Source organism: Protobothrops mucrosquamatus, unplaced genomic scaffold (genome assembly GCF_001527695.2).
Source record: "Protobothrops mucrosquamatus isolate PMUCROS unplaced genomic scaffold, P.Mucros_1.0 scaffold69, whole genome shotgun sequence".
In the NCBI taxonomy this organism is placed as follows: Eukaryota; Metazoa; Chordata; class Lepidosauria; order Squamata; family Viperidae; genus Protobothrops; species Protobothrops mucrosquamatus.
The window spans coordinates 82,318-107,006 of record NW_015386447.1 but is presented as its reverse complement, the minus strand read 5'-3'; the positions used below and the strand labels follow the sequence as shown (position 1 = coordinate 107,006).

At 40.6% G+C, this 24,689-nt stretch overlaps 1 protein-coding gene across 1 annotated transcript in view; it reads left to right on the top strand.

The window, feature by feature from the left end:
• The first annotated feature begins 14,662 nt into the window (after positions 1-14,662).
• The window catches only part of FSTL1 (follistatin like 1), a 41,279-nt gene continuing 31,252 nt past the window's right edge, over positions 14,663-24,689 (top strand). The window contains exons 1-2 of the mRNA XM_015812111.2: positions 14,663-14,774; positions 14,874-14,936. Coding sequence (XP_015667597.2) covers positions 14,772-14,774; positions 14,874-14,936 — 66 coding nt within the window. The 5' untranslated portion in view covers positions 14,663-14,771. The remainder of the gene's footprint in view (positions 14,775-14,873; positions 14,937-24,689) is intronic.

The following is a 24,689-nucleotide window of genomic DNA, read 5'->3' as shown; positions in this document are numbered from 1 at the left end:
TTAAGAAAAGACTGGAGAATCACTTGTCTGAAATGATATAGGGCAGTGATGGCGAACCTTTTAGAGACCGAATGCCCAAACCGCAATCCAAAACCCACTTATTTATCGCAAAGTGCCAGGAGTGCATCAGCATTGTAGTGCCCTCAGGGGGGGCGGGGGGCGTGGCCCACTGGGTGGGCATGGCTGTGGTGGTCACGGCCGACTGGATGGGCAAACAAGGACCCACTATGAGAGTGAAGGTTCATTCTCCAAGTTTGTGGACTGGTTTCTGAATGTTTCACTACCAGGCTAGGTAACATCTTCAGCAGAGTTTAGGGGATGTCTGTGTCAGTGCTCTTCTATTTATAAGGGCTGCAGGTGTGGGTGTATCAAGTGAGAGTCTCATGTGAATTATCAGTGAGAGGCTTGTGATGGGGAGGTTACTACAAGTCAGGGTCATTGGAGGGTGTGAATTATCAGTAGGTTAGGGGTGAGTTATCAGTGAGAGGCTGCTGATGGGTCTTGTGATGGGGAGATTACATCAGGTCAGGGTCGTTGGAAGGTGAACTGCTGTGAGAGACAGCGCCAGAAAAAATACTACTATAACTCATTGATCTGACTAATTGCTACCCATATTAGATTATTCACATAAACCTATGAACATATCTTACTGGAATGTTTGTGATTTGGGGTTTTCAGCATTTACTATTTCAAGAAGGCCTCAGAACCTTAGGGTCCTTTTCCCATTAATGTCTCCTGCCATGGAATTCCAGTTATCAATGTTCTAAACTAATTTGTTAAGGTTTAAAAAAATTATCAGGAGGAATCTGGTAGCAGCTTTTAATAAAATTTGCTCGCTAGTAAGGTTGCTTCCAAATTCTTTCTGAGTTTTTGCCATAAACTAACACAGCTCTAATCATTTTTTGCTTAAGGATTCTATCTCTTCCCCTTAGTTTAATAAAGTTTAATTAACTTCTCTCTGCTTAGGATCAAGTCACAGATAGCAAATCCTCTTGCTCCTTCCTACAGGTCAGGAAATTAATGGAAGAGCCATATGTGGCAGAATTTCTTTCCCAACAAATGTTGGTGTAGTTAAAGTTTCCCATCACTAGTACTTCATGTCTCTTTGAAAAATCTGCAATTCGATACTTTCTTCCTTGGGTGGTCTGTAGAGAACAGTAAGAAAGGAGCTGCTTTTTTCTAGGAATGCACAAATCTTACAATTGTAGGGATAAAATGCTCCTGGAAAAGAAAATTATTTTTCTTCCAGATTAAACCAATTACATTGATTTCAACATTCTGACTTTCCAAAACTAATTTGGGGCTAGACCATCCCCCAAATGCCACAAAATTCATCCTGCTTTGAAACATTTATTTAATGATGAATGGTTGCAGGAACTAGGTATGGCTAGTCTAACAACAGAAGGACTAGGGGAGACATGATAGCAGCTCCCCAGTACTTGAGGAGCTATCACAGAGAAAAAGGAATTGACCTATTCTTCAAAGCACTAGACAGTAGGATAAGAGATAATGGGTGGAAACTTGTTAAAGTTTGTTAAAAATGCAACCTAGAAGGAGAAATTTTCTGACAGTGAGAAGAACTAAACAATGAATAGCTTGCCTCCCGGAGTTGTGGGTGCTTCATCAAAAGTAGATTGAACAACCATTTAACTGGGATGTATCCTGCCTTGAGCAGGAGGTTTGACTAGAAGACCTCCAAGGTTCTTTCCAGCCTTATGATTTTATGTTTCATGAGTATGGACAAAAAGATCCATGTTCCTGAGAATGTACTATCCTATACTCTGCTTGCACCGATCTTCCCAGTCCTCCTTCCACTTCTCAACTGCTGCCACTGCTAAGTTTCCAGTATGTCTTATCTTACCTTCCTATCCATTTGCCCTCAAAGTTCCCAGCATCCTTTTCCTCCCTTTCCTCCATTCATCTATGGTTATCAATGATGTTCTTGTGGGGTTTTTTTGTCACCCTCCCCTCTACACCACCTATACCTAAATCAGGTATGTATTGATCTATGCTGAATACATAATTTCTTACATCAAAGTATTTCCTTCATAATGCAGAATAAAGGAGAGATTACCTAGTGTCCTACTTCTATTTCCATCTCTATTCTGCTGCTGTTAGGTACATTTCATGATTAAAATTAGAATAACCAAATGCTAATGTCTTTGGGACTGTTCATGCTAATTAGCCACAGTTTTGTTCTCAATGGCTCTTGAAAGTTCTGTGCCTTTTAAAAGAGAAAGCCATAGATAGGATATAGTATAAATTCTTGACTATTGTCCACATCTTCCTCTCCCTCCTCCCTGCCTTGTTTTTCCTACTTTTTATCCCATTTTACCACTTCTGGTTTGATGTTTGCTAACGTTTAATACATAAACATCAAGCTATATTTTTGCTAGTCAATCTGAGTGTTGGGTGTGTTTACTCTGATATAGGGATTGAGTGGGTGCATGCTGGATGTAAATTAAATTGGAAATTGCTCATAGTAATTTTTCAGCAATCCATGCTGAGAATCACATAGCTGTATTTTGTTCTGTGCATAGACCACATCTGAAATGTCCATTTTACAGTATTTGGTCAGAGACCAGAAGAAACCACCTCTTTAATACATAACATTATGCAGGGAACATTTTGTACATCATTGATATAGACAGTAAAAACATGAACAGTCATGTACAACCACAGTTTTTTCTAATATTTCACTGAATGCTTAGGTAGGCCTTGCTTATTTGTGCAGTGCACACATTTCCATAGCTAATCATTTGCCTAAAATGCTATTCTTTTTCTTTTCCAGGGTTCTGAAGACTGAATGATAACACTATCAGAATGAATATTTCTGTTTTTCCTGGTAGACAATAATCAATTACTGGAAACTGATCAAAGAGAGAAGCAACCTGGAACTAAGGAGAAACTTCCTGACAGTGAGGACAATCAACCAGTGGAACAGCTTACCCCCGAAATCGTGGGCGCTCCATCACTGGAGATTTTTAAGAGGAGACTAGACATTCACCTATCTGAGGCGGTATAGGTTCTCCTGCTTGAGCAGGGGGCTGGACTAGAAGACCTCCAAGGTCCCTTCCAGCTCTATTCTATTCTATTCTATTCTATTCTATTCTATTCTATTCCTACAACTCTCCTCTTGAAGTAAGTGTTTATGGTCAATTAAAAAATATGGAAAAGGGTTATCTCAGTGTGCTTTTCACAATATGGAAGACTACTACTACTAAAGAAAGCATTTATGAGAGCTTTGTTTATCTCTCTGGCATCAAGTACCAAGCAAATCATGAAGAAACAGACTCAGTGCTGAATGATCTGAAACAGCATATTTAGCTTCAGATTTAGAACAAAAGATACAAGCAAATTACTTTTATAGAATCAGAATCAACTAGATTTACTGGAAGTAAATGAAACCTTGAAGAGGTTTAACTTTACCAAGGAAAATATTTATAAAAGGCAACAAGTCAGACAAATTGCTGGCTTATCAGTTCCATAAGAAGCTGGATAAAAGTATACTTCTCTTTGGGATGAAAGCGATTTTCTACAATTAAAGAAATGATGCAGCTATTTGCCAAGTATTCCAAATTATATCGTAAATAGGAATTTGATCTAGAAAAGATTGAAAAATATTCAAAAGAAGTATTATTCACAAAATATACATATTAACAAAAGAATTCTTAACCAGTAACAGAAGATAAAACTAAGCGGCAGCTGTAATTGAATAAGACTCCAGGATTTAATGGTATTTATACATTATATTAGAGTAGATATTCTAGTCAAGATATTCTATTCAACTAATAAATGGGATTCAGGAATAAAATCATTGAAAGAAGGCTTTATTTCTTTAATTTATAAAAAAACAAGATTTGAAACATCTAGAGTTATTTAGACTTATGTTATGTCCTTTAGTGAATATAGATTATAAAGATTTTAAAGCAATTCTTGCTAACAGAATAAATGGTTTTCTGCCTGAAGTGAAATATCCTGATCAAAGTAGATATGTCATAAGGGGATATTTCAGAAGTTACATCAGATATGTTTTGAATGTTATTGACAAGTTAAATAAAAATAAATAAATGGCTGTGATTTTTCTGAAGCATAAAAAGGCTTTTGACAATTTGGAATGGTATTTTATGTTTTACTGAACCCAAATTTTAATAGTCTTACTAGAATATTTATATAAGTTATGGTTCTATGTCAGGTTAAAATATTAATAAATGTTACCCAAATGTTGATATGTATCTTGGCAGAAGAAGAAAAACAATGCTTTTAAATAGGTCAAATAATTAGGAATCTATTTAATAAAAAATAATTAGGACTTATTCAAAAATAATTACTGGCTGATTTAAAAAAATATAATGCTAGATATTTCTAGAAAGAAAAACTAATTTGTCCTGGACATTAAAATGAATATCCTACTACATCTCAACATTCTTATTCAAATGATTTATCGCTGGGTGCCAGGTGGGCGTGGCCCACTGGGTGGGCATGGCTGTGGTGGTCATGGCAGATTGGGTGGGTGTGGTCAAGGTGGGCGTGATCACCTCGATGTTGCTCGTGGGGAGGGTCATCTGTGGGGGCCGGGCAGAGTTGGGGGAGATCCAGGGGGTCTCTGGCAGGTGGGGCGGTGGGCAGGAGGCTCGTCCTGCGGGGTGAGGCAAGGCAAGGCAAGGCAGGGCAGGGGTGCCATTGTCACAGGGAAAGGTGAGGCAGGGGCTCACTTCCTGACACCATCGGCCCCTGCACACAGAGGCCAGTGAGAGCATGGGTGCTGGGATGCATCCAGCCATGTGGGACCTCGGCGAGTTAGCGGGTGGCTGGTTGAAGAGGGACGGTTGCCATCTCTGGGGCATGGCACGCGTGCCTACAGAGAGGGCTCTGAGTGCCGCCTCTGGCACGCGTGCAATAGGTTCGCCACCACTGCCCTATTATTATATACAGATCAAGCCCATCATTATAGACATACTTTAGAAAATCATGCAATGGTAGAAAGACTTAACTGTGCCAATTGTGCAATACAATCTAAAATTACTCTGTTCCATAGAAAAAGAACACCTTAGCCCAGTCCTGCTTGTCTCTCCCATCTATTCAAATCAATAAAGCCATAAATAATTTGATTCCTGGTTTTATTCAGTAAGGAATGGGAGTTTTTAAAATCTCTAACAGAGAGCTGTTCAGGTAAAACTCTAATTATTTAGATGCAGTACATATTGGCTTTTTTTCTTACGCACAACATGGCTAGGAAATATGGAATGTAGTCATTCAACAGTATGAATTTATATAAAAGATGGTATTATTTATTCTTGAACTCAATTATTTGCAGATGAATTCCTTTCTACCATTAGATCATAGAATCATAGGGCTGGAAGGGAGCTTGGAAGTCATCTATTCTAGTCCAACCTCTGCCCAGAGCAGTAATCCTCATATTTTGGACAAATTGTTGTCTGATCTTTTCCTGAAAACCTTCAGTGATGGAGCACTCACAGCTTCAGACGACAAGCTGCTCCACTGCTTAATAGCAACCTCAGTGAGGGAATTCTTCCTTGGTTCAAGTTGGGATCTCTCTCATTGCAGAGCTTCCACCCATTAGTTCTTGCATGGTTCTTACTCAGTTTTAACTTTGCTACTGATTATAGTAAACACCAACAGCAAAGAGTAATCTTGTTTGAAAGAGTAGAGTTTTGAGGAAATCTCTTAAGAGGAATTATTTTTAGTGAATTATGACCACCCTCAGTCTAGTCCTACCAACATATATATTATCCCACTGATTTATAGCCCCTAGCCTCTCAAGTATCAAGATATCCATCTCTACAGTCTTGTTTCCCATTAATGAACATTGGCATAAGTGTGGGGATCCACATCAGTCTGGAAGCAGGAAAATAATGGAATAGTTTGGTAGAAATGAACATAAATTTAACAAGGTTTCAGAGACTGATTTATTTCCTTCCTTCCTTCCTTCCTTCCTTCCTTCCTTCCTTCCTTCCTTCCTTCCTTCCTTCCTTCCTTCCTTCCTTCCTTCCTTCCTTCTATTGTGGGAGTTTGGCTTTTGCAATTCTTTGGTAAAGCACCACATAATGTTCTGATTGGCTAACTACTTATGGTAAGTCTGAGTTGGATGGATGATAACAAGATAAGCAAGAATGTAAATGAAATCTATTGAAATATCAAGATTTCTGATACTCATCAATATTTTTATTAAAGAAAGGAAACTGAAAAGAATGTATAAGATTTGCAGAAGATACAAAATGGGGTATAATAGTTAATATTCTAATCTATCTAATGACTATGATAGAGGAGATAAAGAGAAGACTCTTTAATTTGAATTTCTGTGCTGAGAAGAGCTCAGTTTCTAAATAGCTCCTTGCATCTCTATGCCTTTACTGGTTTCATTAGTATTTGCCAAGATTCCAGGTTATTTTATACAACTTTATTTAAAATTAATATTGTAAGTAGAGTCTTACAACAAAAACAGTATTAAATAATAAAAACTATTTCTCAAAATTCTTGCTGTGGGTTCCTTGGTGCTCTCTGAGCTTGCTGTTTTCTTGTAGACATTCCATTACCAAATTAACACTGATGTTATCTAGTTTGATAATTAAATGTCTCCAAGAAAACAGCCAATCTCAGAGAGCACCAAGGACCCCTTGGTTCAATTCCGAGCTACAAATATTCTCTTCTATTGATTTCTAACTGCATGCTGCAATTATTATATATTAGTTTTGGAGAAAGATTATAATATATAGATGTATCTATGTAATTCCAGCAGGGGCATCTCTATGAAGTATTTGGAGAGGATTCTTCTGTTGATGTCTAGATGTTCTCTAGATGTATTCCTCCCAAATCCACTGTTGACTTGGAAGACTAAGTCCAAACAAAATCCCAACTTGAATGAAAAGCCAGCATGATATTGAATAAGGTTTTTATAGCTTTGGTGCAAAATATATGATGCATTTTGTGATGCACTTGCTTTTCAAAGCACTAGTATAAAACACATACTAGAGAATACATTCTATCTTAAATGGAGTATGAATTACAGTAGTGAGGCATTTTAACCCGAACAAAAAAGCCAAGCTTAGGAAGAGACATGAAGGAGTAGTCAAGAATTAATGACATAATTGGCTCAATTTCAGTGTATGAAATTAACAGTACTACCCATTCCTTAGTGAATAAGATTTATACAAAAGGGGAGTGAGTTACATTATAATAAGATGATATCATAGTTCCTAGGAGAATTACTTCTCCACCCTTTTCTAAGCAGGGAATTAGCTGCTGAATTCATGTGGCTTGGAAATGAACCATTCAAATATGGTAATAAAATAACCAACAACATTGTTTTCTAGCATTGCTGTTCCTTTCTTAGTCATGAATGCTTGTGTCAGTTATTCAATAAATCTGTACTAAAAGACAGTGTATTTCCAGAGACATGGTATTCTTTTGTAAATATATTTTTCTTTATTTTCTTAGCAGTCATAAAGGCATCCTTTTTCCAAACACATTTATTACCACTCTTCATTTATCACCTTAAAATTATGAAGACTTTCAATTCGATTAGTAATGCATGTAATTAAGAAGTCAGAAACTGTCATGTTTTGTGGGTCCTCATTTTTATTTATTTACCACCTTTAAAGCGCTCCATGGCATTGGACCTGGCTACCTCCGAGACCGCCTTCTGCCACAGATTCCCTCCCATAGACCGGTACGCTCCCACAGAGCGGGCCTCCTCAGGGTGCCGTCGGCCAAGCAATGTAGGCTGGCGACCCCCAGGGGGAGGGCCTTCTCTGTGGGTGCCCCCACCCTCTGGAACGAACTACCNTCCTTACTTTCCGCCGCGCCCTCAAGACATGGCTTTTCCAGCAAGCGGGCCTGACCTAGGGAGGATTTTAGGTAGGGATGATTTTAAGAAAATTTTAATTGACACACAGCTTCCAATATTTGGCTTTTAATTTGGTTTTATGGGGGTTTATTGTTTTTTGATGTATTTTGTTTGTATCTGTTTTAATATGCTGTGCACCACCCTGAGTCCTACGGGAGAAGGGCGGTATATAAATTAAATTATTATTATTATTATTATTATTATTATTATTATTACTGCAATATAGTGTCCGCATATATCACAAGTTTCAATGGTTTACAAAAAAGAAAATTATCAAGGTTGTCAGCAATTATCCATCCCAGAGCCAGGAAATACCCTTCCCCCTTCAATTGCATGAAAAAGCCATGAAGGCAAGTACATCATTAGCAGATGGCAGAGGACATCTTAGAGAGCATCCTATCCACTTCATTGGAGGCAACAGGTCAAAAAGAATCCCAGATAACCTGGTAAGTAATTGCCATATAGAGTCAAAACTCAAGCAAATCTGAATCACTTATTGCAAAATGCTGTCCTAACTAGTGAGAGGGGCCAGGGGGAAGTTCGTACAGCTGGGTTCCACCCTGAGTAAGCCACTGGATGACAGCCCATTGATGCAGTAAGGGAAGGAAAAATGTCCCATCTTTCTTATCACCCTGGAGTAAGCTTGAATCATTGGCACCCATGTTCAGTGGGTTTCACACATTGTTTTCAACCTATTCTCTAGGAGTTGCTTTTGCTGTTCTTCTCCTAAAAGATCTTTGGAAACTAAGGGGCCATATGGGATCAGCCAACTTATAAAGGTCTTTAGGAGTTATTTAGGGCTCCTAAATTATGTTGAAGGGCAGCTCCATCTAGAGCAACTGTGGTAATTCAACTGAGAGGTGGCTAAGATGTAAATGGCAGTGAGCAAGGCCTTCTGGTCCAGGAAAGGGCGCAATTGTACACAAGGCAAATCTGTCCAAAGGCCTCTCTAATCTTGGCTGTCCCTGCTTCTCCTTCTGCATCAGATAAAACAATGAAAGCCAATACCTTTCATATCCAAATCACATGATGACTGCTCCAAAGCAAAACTGAGGTCTAATACATGTCCACTTATATGTGCTGGGCCCAAGATTACCAGGACAAGCCCACAGTTGCCATGAACCATGAACATCCCCAGCTACCACAACTTGAAGGTTGAAGTCCCCCAATACCCAACTGGCAAGCAACCAGGTCCCAAAATCAGAGAAAGATCCAGATGGGGAGCACAGTGGCTGGTACATCAAGAAGACTCCTGGCTTGTTCCTAAAGCACAACCTAGCTGCAAGGATCTGCCCCAGTTGTTCCCTCAGGAAAGCAAAACTCTTGACTCCATTAAGGATAATCAAAAGAACTATGCAGAAAAGTCAGGCAGAATCTGAACGTCCCGCACAAAGTGCAAAGCAATTATTTCATTTTCCCCCAAACCAAGACCCCCTGTTCTGTCCCAGCCTATGTGAGGCCTTGTTATGCTCACAAGGAGGAAGCCCTCTTCCAAGAAACAGGCAGGAACCACAAGAAAAAAAACACCAATCCCTTTTATTCTCGCAGACCTGAGTCAGTGTCCAAGGCAAACACAGTCCACAGAAACTCAATCCTCAACACGAACAGTTGCCTTTGGGAACCAGCACCTCCCACACATTCCCTTTTATAATTCAGCCAAGGCGTGGCTTCCTAATGCCTTCTCCTTTGCCTTTGGAGCCGCCCCATTGCATTCCTCTGTCCTACTCGCTTCTCCTGCCTGCGTATTTGTGCATCTGGGATTTGTCCCAGCTGTTCTTCATCACTGTCCAACTCAGGCTCCCAGCACAGCTGTGTCTCAGCCTGAGCGCGAGTAGAGGGGCCAGGCTCCTCGTCCGACCGTAAGTCTTGGAGCTCCTCAGAACTTTCCTCTGACTCTAATGTAACTCCAGGCCCCTCCTCCTCATCTGATTCCTCAGACTCAGCTGCTGGATCCACTGGCTGGCGAGGAATCACAACACCCCCTGACCAGTCCACTGGCAGCTAATATGATGCCGCAGAGATGTCATGTGAACACTGAGGTGCTGGATAGATAACAGGTCACTCTTAGGGCACGACGACCTTGAAACCAGGCTGGAACCAGCTGAGAAGGAGTCTGCTTCTTCTCCAAAGACAATCCCGCTCCCCAATTCTCAAACAGTTACAGAGAAGCGAAAGTATGCGAGGAATGCCAAAAGCCTTCCTCCACCCTCCCGCTCAACAGAATGGCAGGAAACCTGCATGGTGGACCTGACATTAGCATAACGATAATCACACACTTTGAAAACAGTGAGTATAATGGTATGTGAGCCTACTCTCAAATAAGCTATCACAATGGACCAATAGCATTCCATATACCCAACCCTGAGATCAAGGCTGATGCAAATTTCTGGAAGAGTGGCATATATCTCTTGGCTTAGTTAGATTTTGGTAATACATGTCAGGGCAGCCTTGTGAAATGCAAATCAGGTGAGAGATACCATGACTTTAGTGGCCAAGGAGTTCCACAACGTAGGATTGATATCATAATAGTGTAGTTTCATGACTCCACCCTTAACTTCCCATGGTGTAGGGACTCAGAGCAGCCCCTCTTGGGAAGCACAGGATTCAATCATTTTGGTCAGGAAAATATACAGAGAGTATACACTTTGCTAGTATATAGAGACCAAGCTATGTATGGCTTTAAAGGTTTAAACGAATCCTTTGAAAAGCCAGATGCAGAAGCCTATTGGTAATTGATACAATCTCCTATCAGCAGTTGGACTGCTGCATTTTGGACCACCTGTAGCTTCTGACTTACCTTCAAGGGAGCCTGATGTCAAGCATTTTGCATAGTTCTAGCAGCTAGAACGACTGCAAAATGCTTGACATCAGGCTCCCTTGAAGGTCACTGTTGTAAGGGCTTGACATCAAATCAATAGCAGTTAACTGTGAGAGGGATCTTGGAGTCCTAGTGGACAATCATTTAAATATGAGCCAGCAGTGTGCGGCAACAGTCAAAAAAGACAATGCAGTCTTGGGTTGCGTTAAGAGGGATAGAATCAAGATCATGTGAAGTATTAGTACTGCTTTATAAAGCCTTAGTAAGATCACACTTGGTCACGACAATATAAAAAAGATGTTGAGATTCTGGAAAGAGTGTAGAAAAGAGCAACAAAGATGATTAGGGCAGTGGAGGCTAAAACATATGTAGAATGGTCACAAGAATTGGATGTGTTTAATGAAAAGAAGGACTAGGGGTGACATGATAGCAGAGTTTCAATATTTGAAGGGCTGACACAAAGAAGAGGGAGTCAACCTATTTTTCAAAGCACCAGAAGGCAAGACAGGAAGCAATGATTGGAAACTAACCAAGGAGAGAACTAACCTAGAACTAAGGAGAAACTTCCTAACAGTGAGGACAATTAACCAGTGGAACAGCTTGCCTTGAGAAGTTGTGTGTGCTCTGTCTTGGAGGTTTTTAAGAAGAGACTAGACAGTCACTTGTCTGAGATAGTATAGCGTCTTCTGCTTGAACAGGGGGCTGGATTAAAAGACCTCAAAGGTCCCTTCCAACTCTATTATTCTGTTAAATGCTTGACATCAGCCTCTCTTTAAGGTCATTGTTGTAAGAGCTACCCTATCCCAAAAAACCTCCAACTCAGGGATCTCCAACCCCCGGTCTGCGGACCGGTACTGGGCCACAGCCAGTTAGGAACTGGGTCGCGCAGCTGGAGGTGCGCTGAAGGCACGTCTTCCACCTCCACGCATGAGGCGAGTGGCTGAGCAGAAACTGTCTTGCTCAGTGCAAAGGTCCTCCAGCAACTGCACTTGCAACTGGCTACTCTTCCTCTGCTACTTCTTCCTCCTCTTCTTTCTCACTTTCCTCCTCTCCCCCTCCTGGCACCCCAGCTGAGCTTGTGCGCCCTTTGTGCAACTCTCCAAGTTTGCAAGACAAGCGCACACCAGCCCAGCTTGCAACCGGGAGCTTCCCCAAAGCCTCATTGGAGGGGGACCCTCCCAAGATATGTGTGTGTGTATATTTTCTCAGAGTGCAAATAGGGGCAGGGAGAAGCTACCTTAAGCCCTGTGTCTCCAAGGGATTCTCTCTCTCGTCTGCACCTTTTCTAAGACCGCTGGGCTCCATTGCACTTCAACTGGAGTTTTTTTCTTTTGTTTTGATGCTCCAGGTGCTTCGTGTTTTGGCAACATTCTACCTGCTTTTCGTGGCTTATTTTGGTGTGTATGTGTGTTCCTCCTTTCTTCTGCAACTCTCCAAGTTTCCAAGCCTACCCAGCTTGCAAAGGGCGAGAGGGGAGGAGAGAAGCTACATTTCCCCTTAAGCACTGTGTCTCCAAGGGCATCCTTCATTTCCACCTTTTAAAAGACTGTTGGGCTAGAGCAGTGCCTAATTGGTTTGGTCTCTCTGTCTGTCTGTCTCTCTCTCTCTCTCTCTTTCTCTCTCTCTCTCTCTGTCTGTGTCTGTCTCTCTCTCTCGCTCTCTCTCTTTTGAATGATGTTCTCAGCACTTCCTCAAAATGCTGGTTTTTGCTGGAAGGCTGAATTTTTAGGATTGTCTTTTCCTTCCCACTTTCTTAGAAGCAGAAAGTCACTGATATAATCTAATACAATGTAATAATAATAGAAATAAGTGCATTATTTATTTATTCGTTTGTTTATTTAGAAAATTTTCAATAAATGTAATGTACTTGAGTCATCCTGAATCCCCCCTACGCCCCCCATCCCATCCCCGGTCCATGGAAAAATTGTCTTCCATGAAATCGGTCCCTGGTGCCAAAAAGATTGGGGACCTCTGCTCTAACTGATGCAATAACTGAAGCTGGGCAAAGGACTTCCTGAACATAGCCTCCATCTGCTATCCAAGCAATAGTCATGATTGTGTGAGGATCCCAAAGCTGGGAGCCTTCTCTTTCAGACGATCTTGTCAAGAGCTAACATAGAAACAAATAGCAACTCCATCTTGTATTTAATCTATTTTCTTGTGATCTATTTAGATCTTTACAACCTCCAAAAATCTCCAAAGAGATCAAGACCTCCACAGCCTAGTCTCAGGCCAGGATGGTAACGTATACAGGTAATCCTTGACTTACAACACTTCCTTTAGTGACCATTCAGATTTACAACGATACTGAATAGATTTATGACCATTTTTCACACAACCGTTGTAACATCCCTGTGGTCACATGATCAAAATTCATGGCAACTAATTCATATTTATGACGGTTGCAGTGTCCCGGGATCATGCTATCATCTTTTGCGATCTTCTGGCAAGCAAAGGCAATGATGAAGCCAGATTCACTTAACAACCGTGTTACTAACATAACTACTTCAATGATTTACTTAACAATTGCAGCAAGAAAAGACGTAAAATGGGGCAAAACTCATTTAATTGTGATCGTAAGTCAAGGACTACTTGTAGTTGATCATATTCTTTTTAAGCATAAAGATATATTTGCTTAAGACCAGGAATAGAAAAATAGAAGATGTTATGGAATTAAAAATCTAATTATAGATGGAAACTCTGCTATTTCTTGAATAAATTTTGCCAAAGAAATGATTACTGGTACCATAGTAGCTTGATTCCAAATAGTTCTATAATTCCATGATAAAATGTCTGGATTTCATCAGTTAAGAGCGTTAATATTTGAACAGTGGTGCAGAGCAAAGGAATCCTATCATATTATATAAAATCATATAAAATTATTGTATTAAGGGTGACAGATTCCCTTGAATGACTTCAAAACTTTAGAGAATGTAATTTGAAGCTGACCAATCTTTAGTGATGAAAATTCCATTTACATCTTTTTCTGAGGCTTATCAGAAATTGACCATGGTGATAATCCATCAGTGGTAAATAAAAATAAAAAAGAAGCGAAATCATGAACAGATACTGTAGTCCTAAAGTCTTAACATCACTTTATACAAGTATCTTATTGAAATATTTTACATGAGAATCATCTTCCTACTCAGTTAAGAATCTCCATCCACAGAATTCTTATCCAGGAAAGGAAGACAGGCTAAAAGGTTTCCCTGGTCAGTTTTGGTTTAAAAGACTGAAATAAATAGGGGAAAAAATAAAATAAAGCATCTTATGGTACTTGAACAAGTAAATTAAAACAAGGGAACTGTGAAAGTTCTGTGCAGTAACAAACTAAACGCATGGCGTTCCAGAGTAACCATTCTTCTCCCAAAGAGGTTGATACTGTTTTTCAGTGCAGATGTTTGAATTATTGTATTGTACCTGGTATTCATTCTGTTCTTTAGTGGTGAGAAGCATAAGTATAAACATAAGAAGCAGAAGCAGCATAAGCATAAGCAAAGCATAAGCATAAGCATAAGCATAAGCAGAAGCAGAAGCAGAAGAAGAAGAAGAAGAAGAAGAAGAAGAAGAAGAAGAAGAAGAAGAAGAAGAAGAAGAAGAAGAAGAAGAAGAAGAAGAAGAAGAAGAAGAAGAAGAAGAAGAAGAAGAAGAAGAAGAAGAAGAAGAAGAAGAAGAAGAAGAAATAAATCAAATCGAAGAATGAATGAACTAATGAACGTGTACATTATTCCGAGTTTCACTGGAAGGTATATGAGCTCTCGACTGAAATGGAACCAGTTTCCTTTTCTGCTGCGCCCGAAAGCTCTTTTCCTCCGCCCGGAGCATCAGTCTCCACAGCCAGCTTGGCCTCGCTGGGGGAGCCGCGCTTTCCGCCAACTTCACAGACCACCCTCCTCCGCCCTGTTGGTCTGTGATGCACGGTGGGCGGGCTAGAGGGAAGGAAGGAAAGCAAGCCAAAAAGCTGCCGAAGCGACTGGGTGGAGCTCCTGGCCGCGCCGCGCTTCCATCCCGAGAACTCGCGACCCTCGGATTCATTACCCAGACGAAGCCGAGGTCCTGGCGAGTCTCGCAAGCGGAACCAGCAAGATGGTGAGGGGGCTCGGCCGACGGGGAGATGGGGCCTGGCTCTGAGGTTAGGGGACTAACAGGATTTCTGTAAGCCTTCCCCTCTCTCTTTCTCTCTTGCAGCTGTGCAGCCAACTCTTCACCTTCGTCGTTGTGACGGGGATCGCCCTGGGGCTCCAGACTTCGGTAGGAGATGCGTCCTCGCTCGGCGCTTATCGGCGCAGCCGCCGTTAGGGCAAAGATGCCTCCCAGGATCCGGCATCAGGACAAGGGATGGGAAGAAAGGAGGGAGGCTCCGGGGCGAATTCCAGAGCACGGCCTGCTTCAGGCCAGAGCCTCTGCTCTTGCCAGCTCTGGGAGGCGGAGTAGTCTTCCTCCCCTCCCGAGGAAACAAAAGGATCTTCTTCAAAAATAGAGGTTCTGGACCCAAAAGAGAGAAATAGCTAGTTTTGCCATTTCCGTAGAACAAAAAGTTTTGCTTTATTGTAACAGAAAATATGTTGTACCCAGTGAGGGCTTTGTGAAAGAAAGAGAGGGAGAGAAAAAAGTTTCTTTTCCTCCAAGAAGGAAAATTCACATTTCACACAAAGGCAAGGTTGACTCTCAGGCATCTCTTGCCTACCATGGGAAGCCTGGAAGAGTACTTAGAGCCCATATTTCTCTGCCTACAATTGCAGACTTCGAAACTGAGGAAAACTCCCTACAAGACAAGGATGCACAATGTTGAAGCCCTAGAACTACATCTGGGCTGTTGAGCCCCTCCAGAATATACCACCAAATATGATATTTAATATGACAGAAGGGGGGGGGTAGTTCTATAGGAACAGCATGTAATTCATTATATTTAAATATAAATTGAATTACTTTTTTTCCTCTCTGTAACCTACATTTGGGAATGTGGTCCTGTGCATGCTCCTAAATGTGTATGCTTCCCAGCCAATCCCCTTCCCCACCTAAATTTTAAACCTTGCTATTAGATCATGAATATAGAGCAAAGTAATGGTAGAAAAGTCATACACTCACAATTCACAAAGGCATTATTACAAACTGTCATTGATGTTTCAAACAATGCACAAAACCGTTTTGGTTTTAATTGGAGCAATGCCGTGAACTATCTTTCAACAAGACTGCAGGGGCAGATATTTAAGTAGGTGAAAATAAAATATAAAAAACGGAAGATAATTAAGAGTGAGCAACATATTCAGGGCATTTTAAAAGCTCACAAAGTTGATTTAGGAGATTCAATCAGTTCCAATCAAATTTCTCAATAACACCAAACTTTTGCTTGTGAATTCTATGACTGATACCTGAGTACTACATTGGCAGATCTCTTTCTCCTTCTGTCTCTCTTTCTCTCTCCCATCACCCAAATATGTATACTTACATAGAATTAATTAGAATTAATGACCAGCACATATAGTATTTCTCCCCTTTTACATGCTTGATGAACATTCTGTAGATGATCTGCTAAAAATTGCCCTAAAATTCAGGCAAAGCTGATCTACCCTCTTATCTTCTGACTCAGTGTTTTCAAAAGCAAAAGAAGTGGCTGTTGAGCTCTTATTAAGTATTGTGCATGCTAGTTTAAAATTGATGTGAAATAATTGTATCCATATATTCAGAGATCCCATATCATTTTAATCAACTATGTGAGTCCTGACTGAATCAGAAGAATCAATTTAATATAATTTATTCTGAGGAAGGGGATTCCCCCCCACACACACACACGCTGTCTGTTAAGGTGAAGAAGTCTACATGTTGAAGAGATGCAAAGAAAAGCCCTCTGGGAGGAGTGCAACCAGATTAAAAAACATGAAAGAAAAACATTTGTTACTCTTTATGTTCCCAGCAAATGATTCATCCTCATCTGGAAACAAAATTGATTATCTTAGGTTTGCAGAAGGAATTCCTTATTAAGTTGAAGAAATCAAGTAAATAAATTATAGTGACTAGAGTAATGTCTGGAAGGCCTTCTAAAGATGCATAAACTTATTGAAAACCTATGAATTTCTGCTCCACTTTTTTATTGTATGCATATTAATATATTACCCTTGGAAATAGGGAGGAGAAATAGTGTTTGAATTCCCAGAATCAAAACTTCCCTAAAAGTGAGGTCATTGACTAAGCCCTTAATAATTGCTATAGAAAATGTTTTAAACTAACCAGATTCAAGCTGCTTCAGGCAAAGGGACAAAATATCCATTATAAAAATCTCTGGTGAGTTCCATCCTGCCCTTTACACAAATTTCCCTCCATTTTATATTAACCTCAGAACTATTATATTTGATTGTGATCAAAATTACATTTATAATTAATATTTCTTTTTCTGATTTATCTTGAATAACTCTTTGTCACTGTGAATATGGTAGACTTAGAGATGGTCTGTGTTACAGTGATGTAAGCAATTTTACCTCACTCTGAGATGTCCCGCTTTAGGAGTTTATCTTAAAAACACTATAAGGGTTCCTCAAAGCAATTATTGAAAAGTGCAAGAATTCTAAACTTGTGCAGTTTTTTGAATTTCCCACTTTTATTAAATTTATTTATGTATTTATGTATTTGATTTACATTCTGCCTTGCCTCTAAGAGCTCAAGGCTACTTAGCTGGGTTCTCCCTTTTTTCCATCTCTACAGCAAAAACCATGTAAGATATGTGATTCTTAGCTTGGGGTCATCTAATGAGTTCCCACAGCTGAGGGTGGATTGGATTTGAACCCAAATCTCCCCAATACTAAACTGATCCCTAATCATGGCATCCAATTGGCTGTTATTCTGAAGAATTTTTAAAGCAAGCAATATGCTATGGTGCCATAGTGAGAGACAAAGGAGCAATGACAGAGACAAGCCAGAGCAGTGATAGTTTCTGCGATAGTCAGGCTATAATATGTTTAGAAGGTGGTAAAAGTAGAAAGCTGAGTGGGAGTAGCAGCATCACTTCATCTTGCCAGCAATATCATATGTATTCCAAAGAATGTTTCTAGACCTTTTACAGACCCCATAAGTATTTTATCTAGTATCTAGCCAGTGCATATATTTGGAATTTTGAAAATAAGACACTTGTTCACAGTGGCTGGGCAAGAACAGGGGCGATTCCATTAACAAAATGGCTGCCAAAGAAGAACAACCACAAAATATCAATTTCCCATAAGACGTTCTGATTAGAATGTCCTTAGTATCTCCCTCTAGCCTTCCAGAATGGTCTCTAGCACCCTTGGTTTACCTTTCTCTTTTTTCTTTTTTGTCAGCAGCTTGCCTATACCAACTACCAGTTTTCTAAAAAATACTTATCGGGCCTGTTAAAGGTCCAGCAACGTTCTTTGAAATACATATAACATTGCTGGCCAGAGCTTTATATAGCAGAAATACAACTTTCTGAATGTTGTATTGTTAAAATAATATTGCATAGAAAGGTCACGCCCCTGTACCCCTTGTTAGAGAGCCCAGCCTTGTGCAGTAATTTCACATCAACAAACTTAGCAAAAAGTATTATCTGGCAAACCTCTGTAACAAGAACATTTCAAATCTGATGAAAGTCCTATCAACTTTACTTTCCAGATCACTCGATTTTCTAAAAGCATGGAAGCCCAAATAATAACTTTTGATACGTGGAAGGAACTGGTATTCAGGGAAATCTGTGCCTCCTGGATGGTGTTAGATATAAGTGATGCAACATTAGCATGCAACATTAGTAGGCCTAGTTTGCATGTAATACCATCAGCATGCGTGGGGGATGTCTGGATTTTGGTACCCTTTTTAGCATGCTGGAATAAATGTCCACAACTGGCCAATGCTGTTCCTTGCTATTAGCAGGGAAGGCTCCATGTGGCTTGGGAACAACTAAGGTTGAAAATAGAGTATACTCTTTATTGTACTAAAAACCGTGTGTAAAAGTCTTGAGCAACGGTACACTGTGGTGGACAATACTGTATTTCATAGCCTCAGCTATTGATAGCCCTGAGAGTAGATGTTTTATTGTAACTTATTTTCATGTCAGCTATAATAGTTCCATGATATACAAATTTAGTAAATTATAATTATTATTATAATAATATGTGTGTCTTGAAATATAAAAGGAGGATGTAGTAAAGGATATAATTAATAAAATGAAAAAAAGAAAAACAGTATGTTATGTGTTTGTGAAATTAAGAGAAAGCGGAAGGATGTAATAGAACTGAATTAAAATAATTAACTGAAGAATACATGTGAAGTGAAATTGTGGATTTATTATGAATGAAAGAGGTAAAATGTGTCAGAAAATATGCCTTGGTCTCATCTAGATTGTTTTGGTGTGTATAAAAGAAGAAAGTATAGCTTGGTAATAGTTTCATATTATGATTCAATTAATGGTGATACTCAAGAAAAGCAAATTCAGTTTACTCCCAACAGAATGAATGGAAGGTGGATGTAAGGAAGATTAACCTGGAAGTAGATTGAAGCTTAGTGAAAATTATTACAAACACCATAAAGTTTGACTAGTGGGAAGTATTTAAAAATATGTTTCCCTTTCTAACAGTGAGCAAGTAATAAGACAGTAATGTTAATATATTTATGAATATGGTATAAGGAACACTTATGATGTTGAGAATGTGAATATGTATGATATTTTGTATATAGATAATGCTGTATTGTTAGCTGAGAGTCGAAGATAGATTATGTAATACAATAAATTATGTATCTGAAAATTAAAAGCCAAGAACATAAACATCAATAACATCAACAACATCTTTGACAGAAAGGATATAGTGAACAAAAGCAAACAGTGAAAAACTAGAGCAAATATTTTGGGGAAATGGACAGAGAAATGTTAAGAATTGGTTGAGATAAAAAAACAGAATTGGGTGGTGAGTGAGATCCTTAAAAAGAGATAATGAGAAACAATAAAATGCAGTGTATAAATAATTTTATGGATGTGATGGAAACAATGGTTTGCGGAATTAAAGATATGAAAGAGATATAATTATTGGTAATTTGTATAAACTAGATTTAGTTAGATTCTCTTTTCATTTCTTTTATCTTTTGCCTTTCATTATTTTTATTACTAGATTTTTATTCTGTTTTTATTACTATCTAAGTAGCTCAAGATGGTAAATATACTTAATACCCCTTCTATTTGACAACAACCCTGCGATCTGGCTTTCATGCCTAAGGCGGGACTAGAATTCATAGTCTCCTGATTTCTAGCATAGCATCTTAACCACTACACCAAACTGGCTCTCTATTATTGTCAGTTTTCTGTACTTAGCACAATATTGTCTACCTTCAAAGGAAATAGTGCAATTGATATGTATGTATGTCAATATGTACATATGTGCATTAATCAGCATTTTTTAAACCATTATGGCTTGAAAACTTTTATGATGTGTTTTATAAAATGGGTGACAATTTTTAATTTAGATAGAAATTAAGGAATATATATTCCAGGTTATTTGGAAGACATGAGAGTAGAAAAAAGTGATTTAGCTACTGACATTAACAAGACAAATACAGAGTTACATATGGGTTGCATGCACCAAATCAGAGTTTGATCATGGTCAACCAATATGGATGCAGACGTGGTCTGATGTTGGCTTGGTATGTTGAGGATATCTGGGGAATTATTTTACATTGTGTGATACAATAAATAGCAAAAACAGTCTCTCTCTCTCTCTCTCTCTCTCTCTCTCACACACACACACACACACACACACACACACACACACACACACACACACAGCTTCAATTTTATACCCTCACTGCTCATTTCTGTGAGAAAGAAATAAAATATTTGCTGATAAAATGCAAATTAGAAAGTCATACAGGGTGGGAAAAAATAGTGGAAATAATTTTAGTTCTTCAAGGGCTATGCTGGCCTTGCTCCCTTGCTCCCCAGCTAAGCCTTATAGGAGACCAGTGGTGTGTTCTGCAGGCCTAGTTCTAATAGGAGGTACATGGAGGGGATGCTGCAACTTGGAATTTTAGCATTTTGGCAATAAAATTTGTTTCCAGTGGTCTACTAGCCTCTCTCCAAACAAAACAAATCTACTTTCACATAGTTTCTATGCCAGGGCTTTTCAATCTTTTCACCCATTGTACTACTTTTAGGATATGGCAACATCCGAGTACCACCAGTCGCCTAGCAAGGTGTCAAAAACTTGATGACCAAAAAAAGGAAAAAAGTGATAAAGTACAGGTAGTCCTCGACTTACAACAGTTCGCTTAGTGACTGTTTGAAGTTACAATGGCACTGAAAAAAGTGCCCCCCAAGCCACAGCCGAGCAAGACACCTGCCTGCCCACCTGGCGGCGCTCTTCCTCCTGTCCGAGGTTTTCATTGTTGTGAGCATTTCTGTTGAGGATTGGCAGTGGAGGTGGGGTGGGGGGGTGTTTGGTTTTTATTCCCCCCGTTTGCTGGGTGGTTGCAACAGGTTTTGGTCACTTCACATGACCCTGGGACCGTCATAAATATGAATCAGTTGCCAAGCATCTGAATGTAAATCACAAGACCCTGGAGATGCTGCAACATTCCAGCTGATTGGTGCTTCTTCTGGGCTCAACAGAAGCACCAGGATCAGCGCCGAGCTCCAGGTGGAGCCTGGCGCTGATCCTGGCGCTTCCACTGAGCCCTGACAGCCCTGCAGCTCCAGCCATCTCTCGCTCAGGCTTGTGTGGTGCTGCCACCGGTTCAGCTCATTCCCCTCCCCTGCTACCACTTTTCTAGGATGGTCGCGTACCACCTGCCAGGTGCCAATGTACCACAGGTGGTACCCGTACCACTGGTTGAAAAGCCCTGTCCTATGCCATCAGCACTTTGCAGCCATGACTATGGACTAAGTCAACAAATGAAATGGCAAGAAATACAGCTCTATTTTACAGTAAAGGTTTTTTTTTAAATTTAGTGAATTTATTGACACTTTTCTATCACTCTATAAAAAGACTTCAATGTTGCAGCCATTGGACCAAGAAGCCCTTGTGACTATATGAGCTTTGGAACCTTGACTTAGCTAAAACTCAGATCTCATTGCAGGTCACAGAAATGCAGGATTATAGGTAGTTCTAAATAGTTCATAAACTTCCTCTTTCAATTGTAAGTCTCCAGAACTTGGACAGTCACAGCTCAGAGTCTTAAAGGGTTGGATGGTCTTGGAGCCCCTTTCAGAATCATGAAGGGTAGATGGAGGACTTGAGGATTAGTTTGTGCAAATCAATCTTGACTCCTGGTGACCGCCTGGACAAGCCCTTGAATTTTTCTTGGCAAAGTTTTTTGGGAAGTAGTTTGTCATTGCTTCATTCCTAAGACTGAGAGAGAGTGACTGGCCTAAGGTGTTCCCAGCTGACTTTGTATCTAAGGCAGGACTATAACTCACAGTCTCCTAGTTTGTAGTCTGATGCCTTAATCACTGCTGCACATCAAATTGGCTCACTTAGATTGTTGACTGCGGAAGATGGCGGACCTACCGGGGGTGGCTCCATGACGAGCGGAGTCTTTCAGCAGAAATGGGGACCTCTCGAGGGCTTTGCCTCGACCCCAGTTCGGGGAGCCGAGCGCGCCGGTAGCCTGTGGCCTGCTAGGCGACTCCCCGGTCTTCGGCTGGGTGGAGTCGCCGGATAGAGGACTCGGCCCGGCGGGGATTTGATGGATGGGGCGAAGGCCGCAGCCCGGCGGAGGATCTGGCCGGGACTCGGCTCGGCGGAAGACCTGGCCCGGACTCGGCCTGCAGGCTCGGCGGGAGCGGAGGCCGTGGCCCGGCGGCCCGGCAGCCCGGCGGAGGATCCGGCCCGAAGGCCTGGCGGCGGAGGATCTGGCCGGGACTCGGCTCGGCGGAAGATCTGGCCCGGATTCGGCCTGCAGGCTCGGCGGAAGATCTGGCCCGGATTCGGCCTGCAGGCTTGGTGAGAGCGGAGGCCGCAAAGGATTCGGCCCACAACTTGGCCTGCGGGCTGGCGGAGGACCTGGCGAGGGCCTGGTGGAATGCGCCCGGGCCTGGTGGGAGCTGGTGAGTGCCCGGGCGGACGCAGATGCTTGGGCCTGTACCTGCGGGGGCCGAGGACCGAGGGAGGCCGAGGAGGACAATTAACAACTGTAGCGGCTAGTCTCCTTCCCATCTATCTCGGGTCCATGAACTGGAATTTAACCATCATGAGGACTTTTTNTAAAAAAATGTGTTGTTCTACTTAAGATAGCCTATAGCCTTCTTGGATTGGAAAAGACATAATTTGCGATCCAGCACATTATCAGTGACAAATATAGGCTCTTGTTGTTTCCTAAGTGCTATGTAAAAGCAAGTGCAATTTAATTTCAGTACAGATATTTTTGCTGGAAAGGTAAGTCTTAACAGCAAAGGGAAAAAAAATCAAACACCTTTTAAAATGCTATTAATTTTAACTGTCAAATCTAACAAGTATTTTTTCCCTTCTTTCTTTACCCCAAAGTTATCTTTAAAAGTGGCATTTATGCTAAAAGAAGATTTATTCACTAGGTGATAGCTTATTTCCCTTTGATACAGTCTGGAACTGCATAGGTTTTCCTTCAGCCCCCCTCCTTACTTTTGAAAACTTTTCCATTGGTGGAATATAATCATTTGCTTTACTAAGATGGGAAAAAAGCATCCCTGCCATGAGTTTATGTAAAGAACTATGGCAAGTGTGCAGAGAGAGCTCTTTCAACAGAACATAAGGCAGGACATGTACTAAGAAAAACACATTTATTGTAAGAATGTTTTAAGGATCCATGGGAAATGAATAATGTATCAATTAATTACTTTATTGATTAGCCCATGGGCCATTTCAAGGTGCAGAGCTCCAAACACACGTTATACTAAAATGCAGTAAAAACAATTTAAAATGGAATTGGTTAAAATACAATTTAAAATGAAATTGGGATAAAATACATTTTAAAAATGAAATTAGAATCAGATACAGCAATTTAATATGTAGATAGGTCAAATATGATAAAATTATATTTCATTATCACCCCTACAATCTACCCCAATCAGACTCACGTATGCCAATCTCAGCCGAACCATTTTGCTCAGGTACTGTGCTGTGTTAAATTTAATTTTCAAGTTCTGGCCACACATGGTAAGTTATTTTGATATGGGGATCCCAATGGGTCATTCATTTAGGGTATAGGCCAAGGTACCTATCTCTCACCCTCTTATACAGGTAGCAGTCAAATAGGATGTGAGCCAGGTCCTCAATCCCTGCCGCTCCGCGGATGCAAAGACGTCCATTATAGGGTATAGAGTGGAATCTCCCATATCTGACCATTGTGTCAAGCTGTTCAAATCTCGCTCACGTGAATATTTCCTAAGATGTTTTGGCAGTTGTAACTTCAAATAGCTGTATGCTTGAAAAGTGTGTTTGTATTTGCTCAGCCATTTCAAGTTATCCAACTTACTAAGGATAGCTATGTCATTTTGTGCTTCAATATCCTTAATTTTGGGGGCAGCTCTTTTTTTTTAGACCGTTCCCTTGTTACACAAGAGACAGGAAGGCCACAACTTCTTACAAAATTTGTACATTTAGCAAACCAGAAAATTTGTGATTGTAATTTTATCTGCTCTAGTAGGCATAACTTAAAAAGCTATTAATTTTAATTGTCAAATCTAACAAGTATTTTTTCCTTCTTTCTTTACCCCAAAGTTATCTTTGGGGTAGGTAGTTATAGAGCCCCTGTCATGGTCAGATCATTCACTCCTTAAGATGGACTTCCGGACCGCTCCCCCCCCGCCGCAGGGAGTCGGAACCGCATAGATGGTTCCATCCCAGGCGCCTGATGGACCCAGAGAGGTTCCGGACGGAGCTTGGGCCATATCCTGAGGATCTAGTTCACGACTCGGCTGAAAATCTGGCGGCGGCCTGGGAAGTGGCCGCTGCCGCAGCACTGGACCAAGTCGTGCCTTTGCGGCCTCTGACCCGGCGCAGATCTCAACTGGCTCCCTGGTTTACTGAGGAGCTGAGA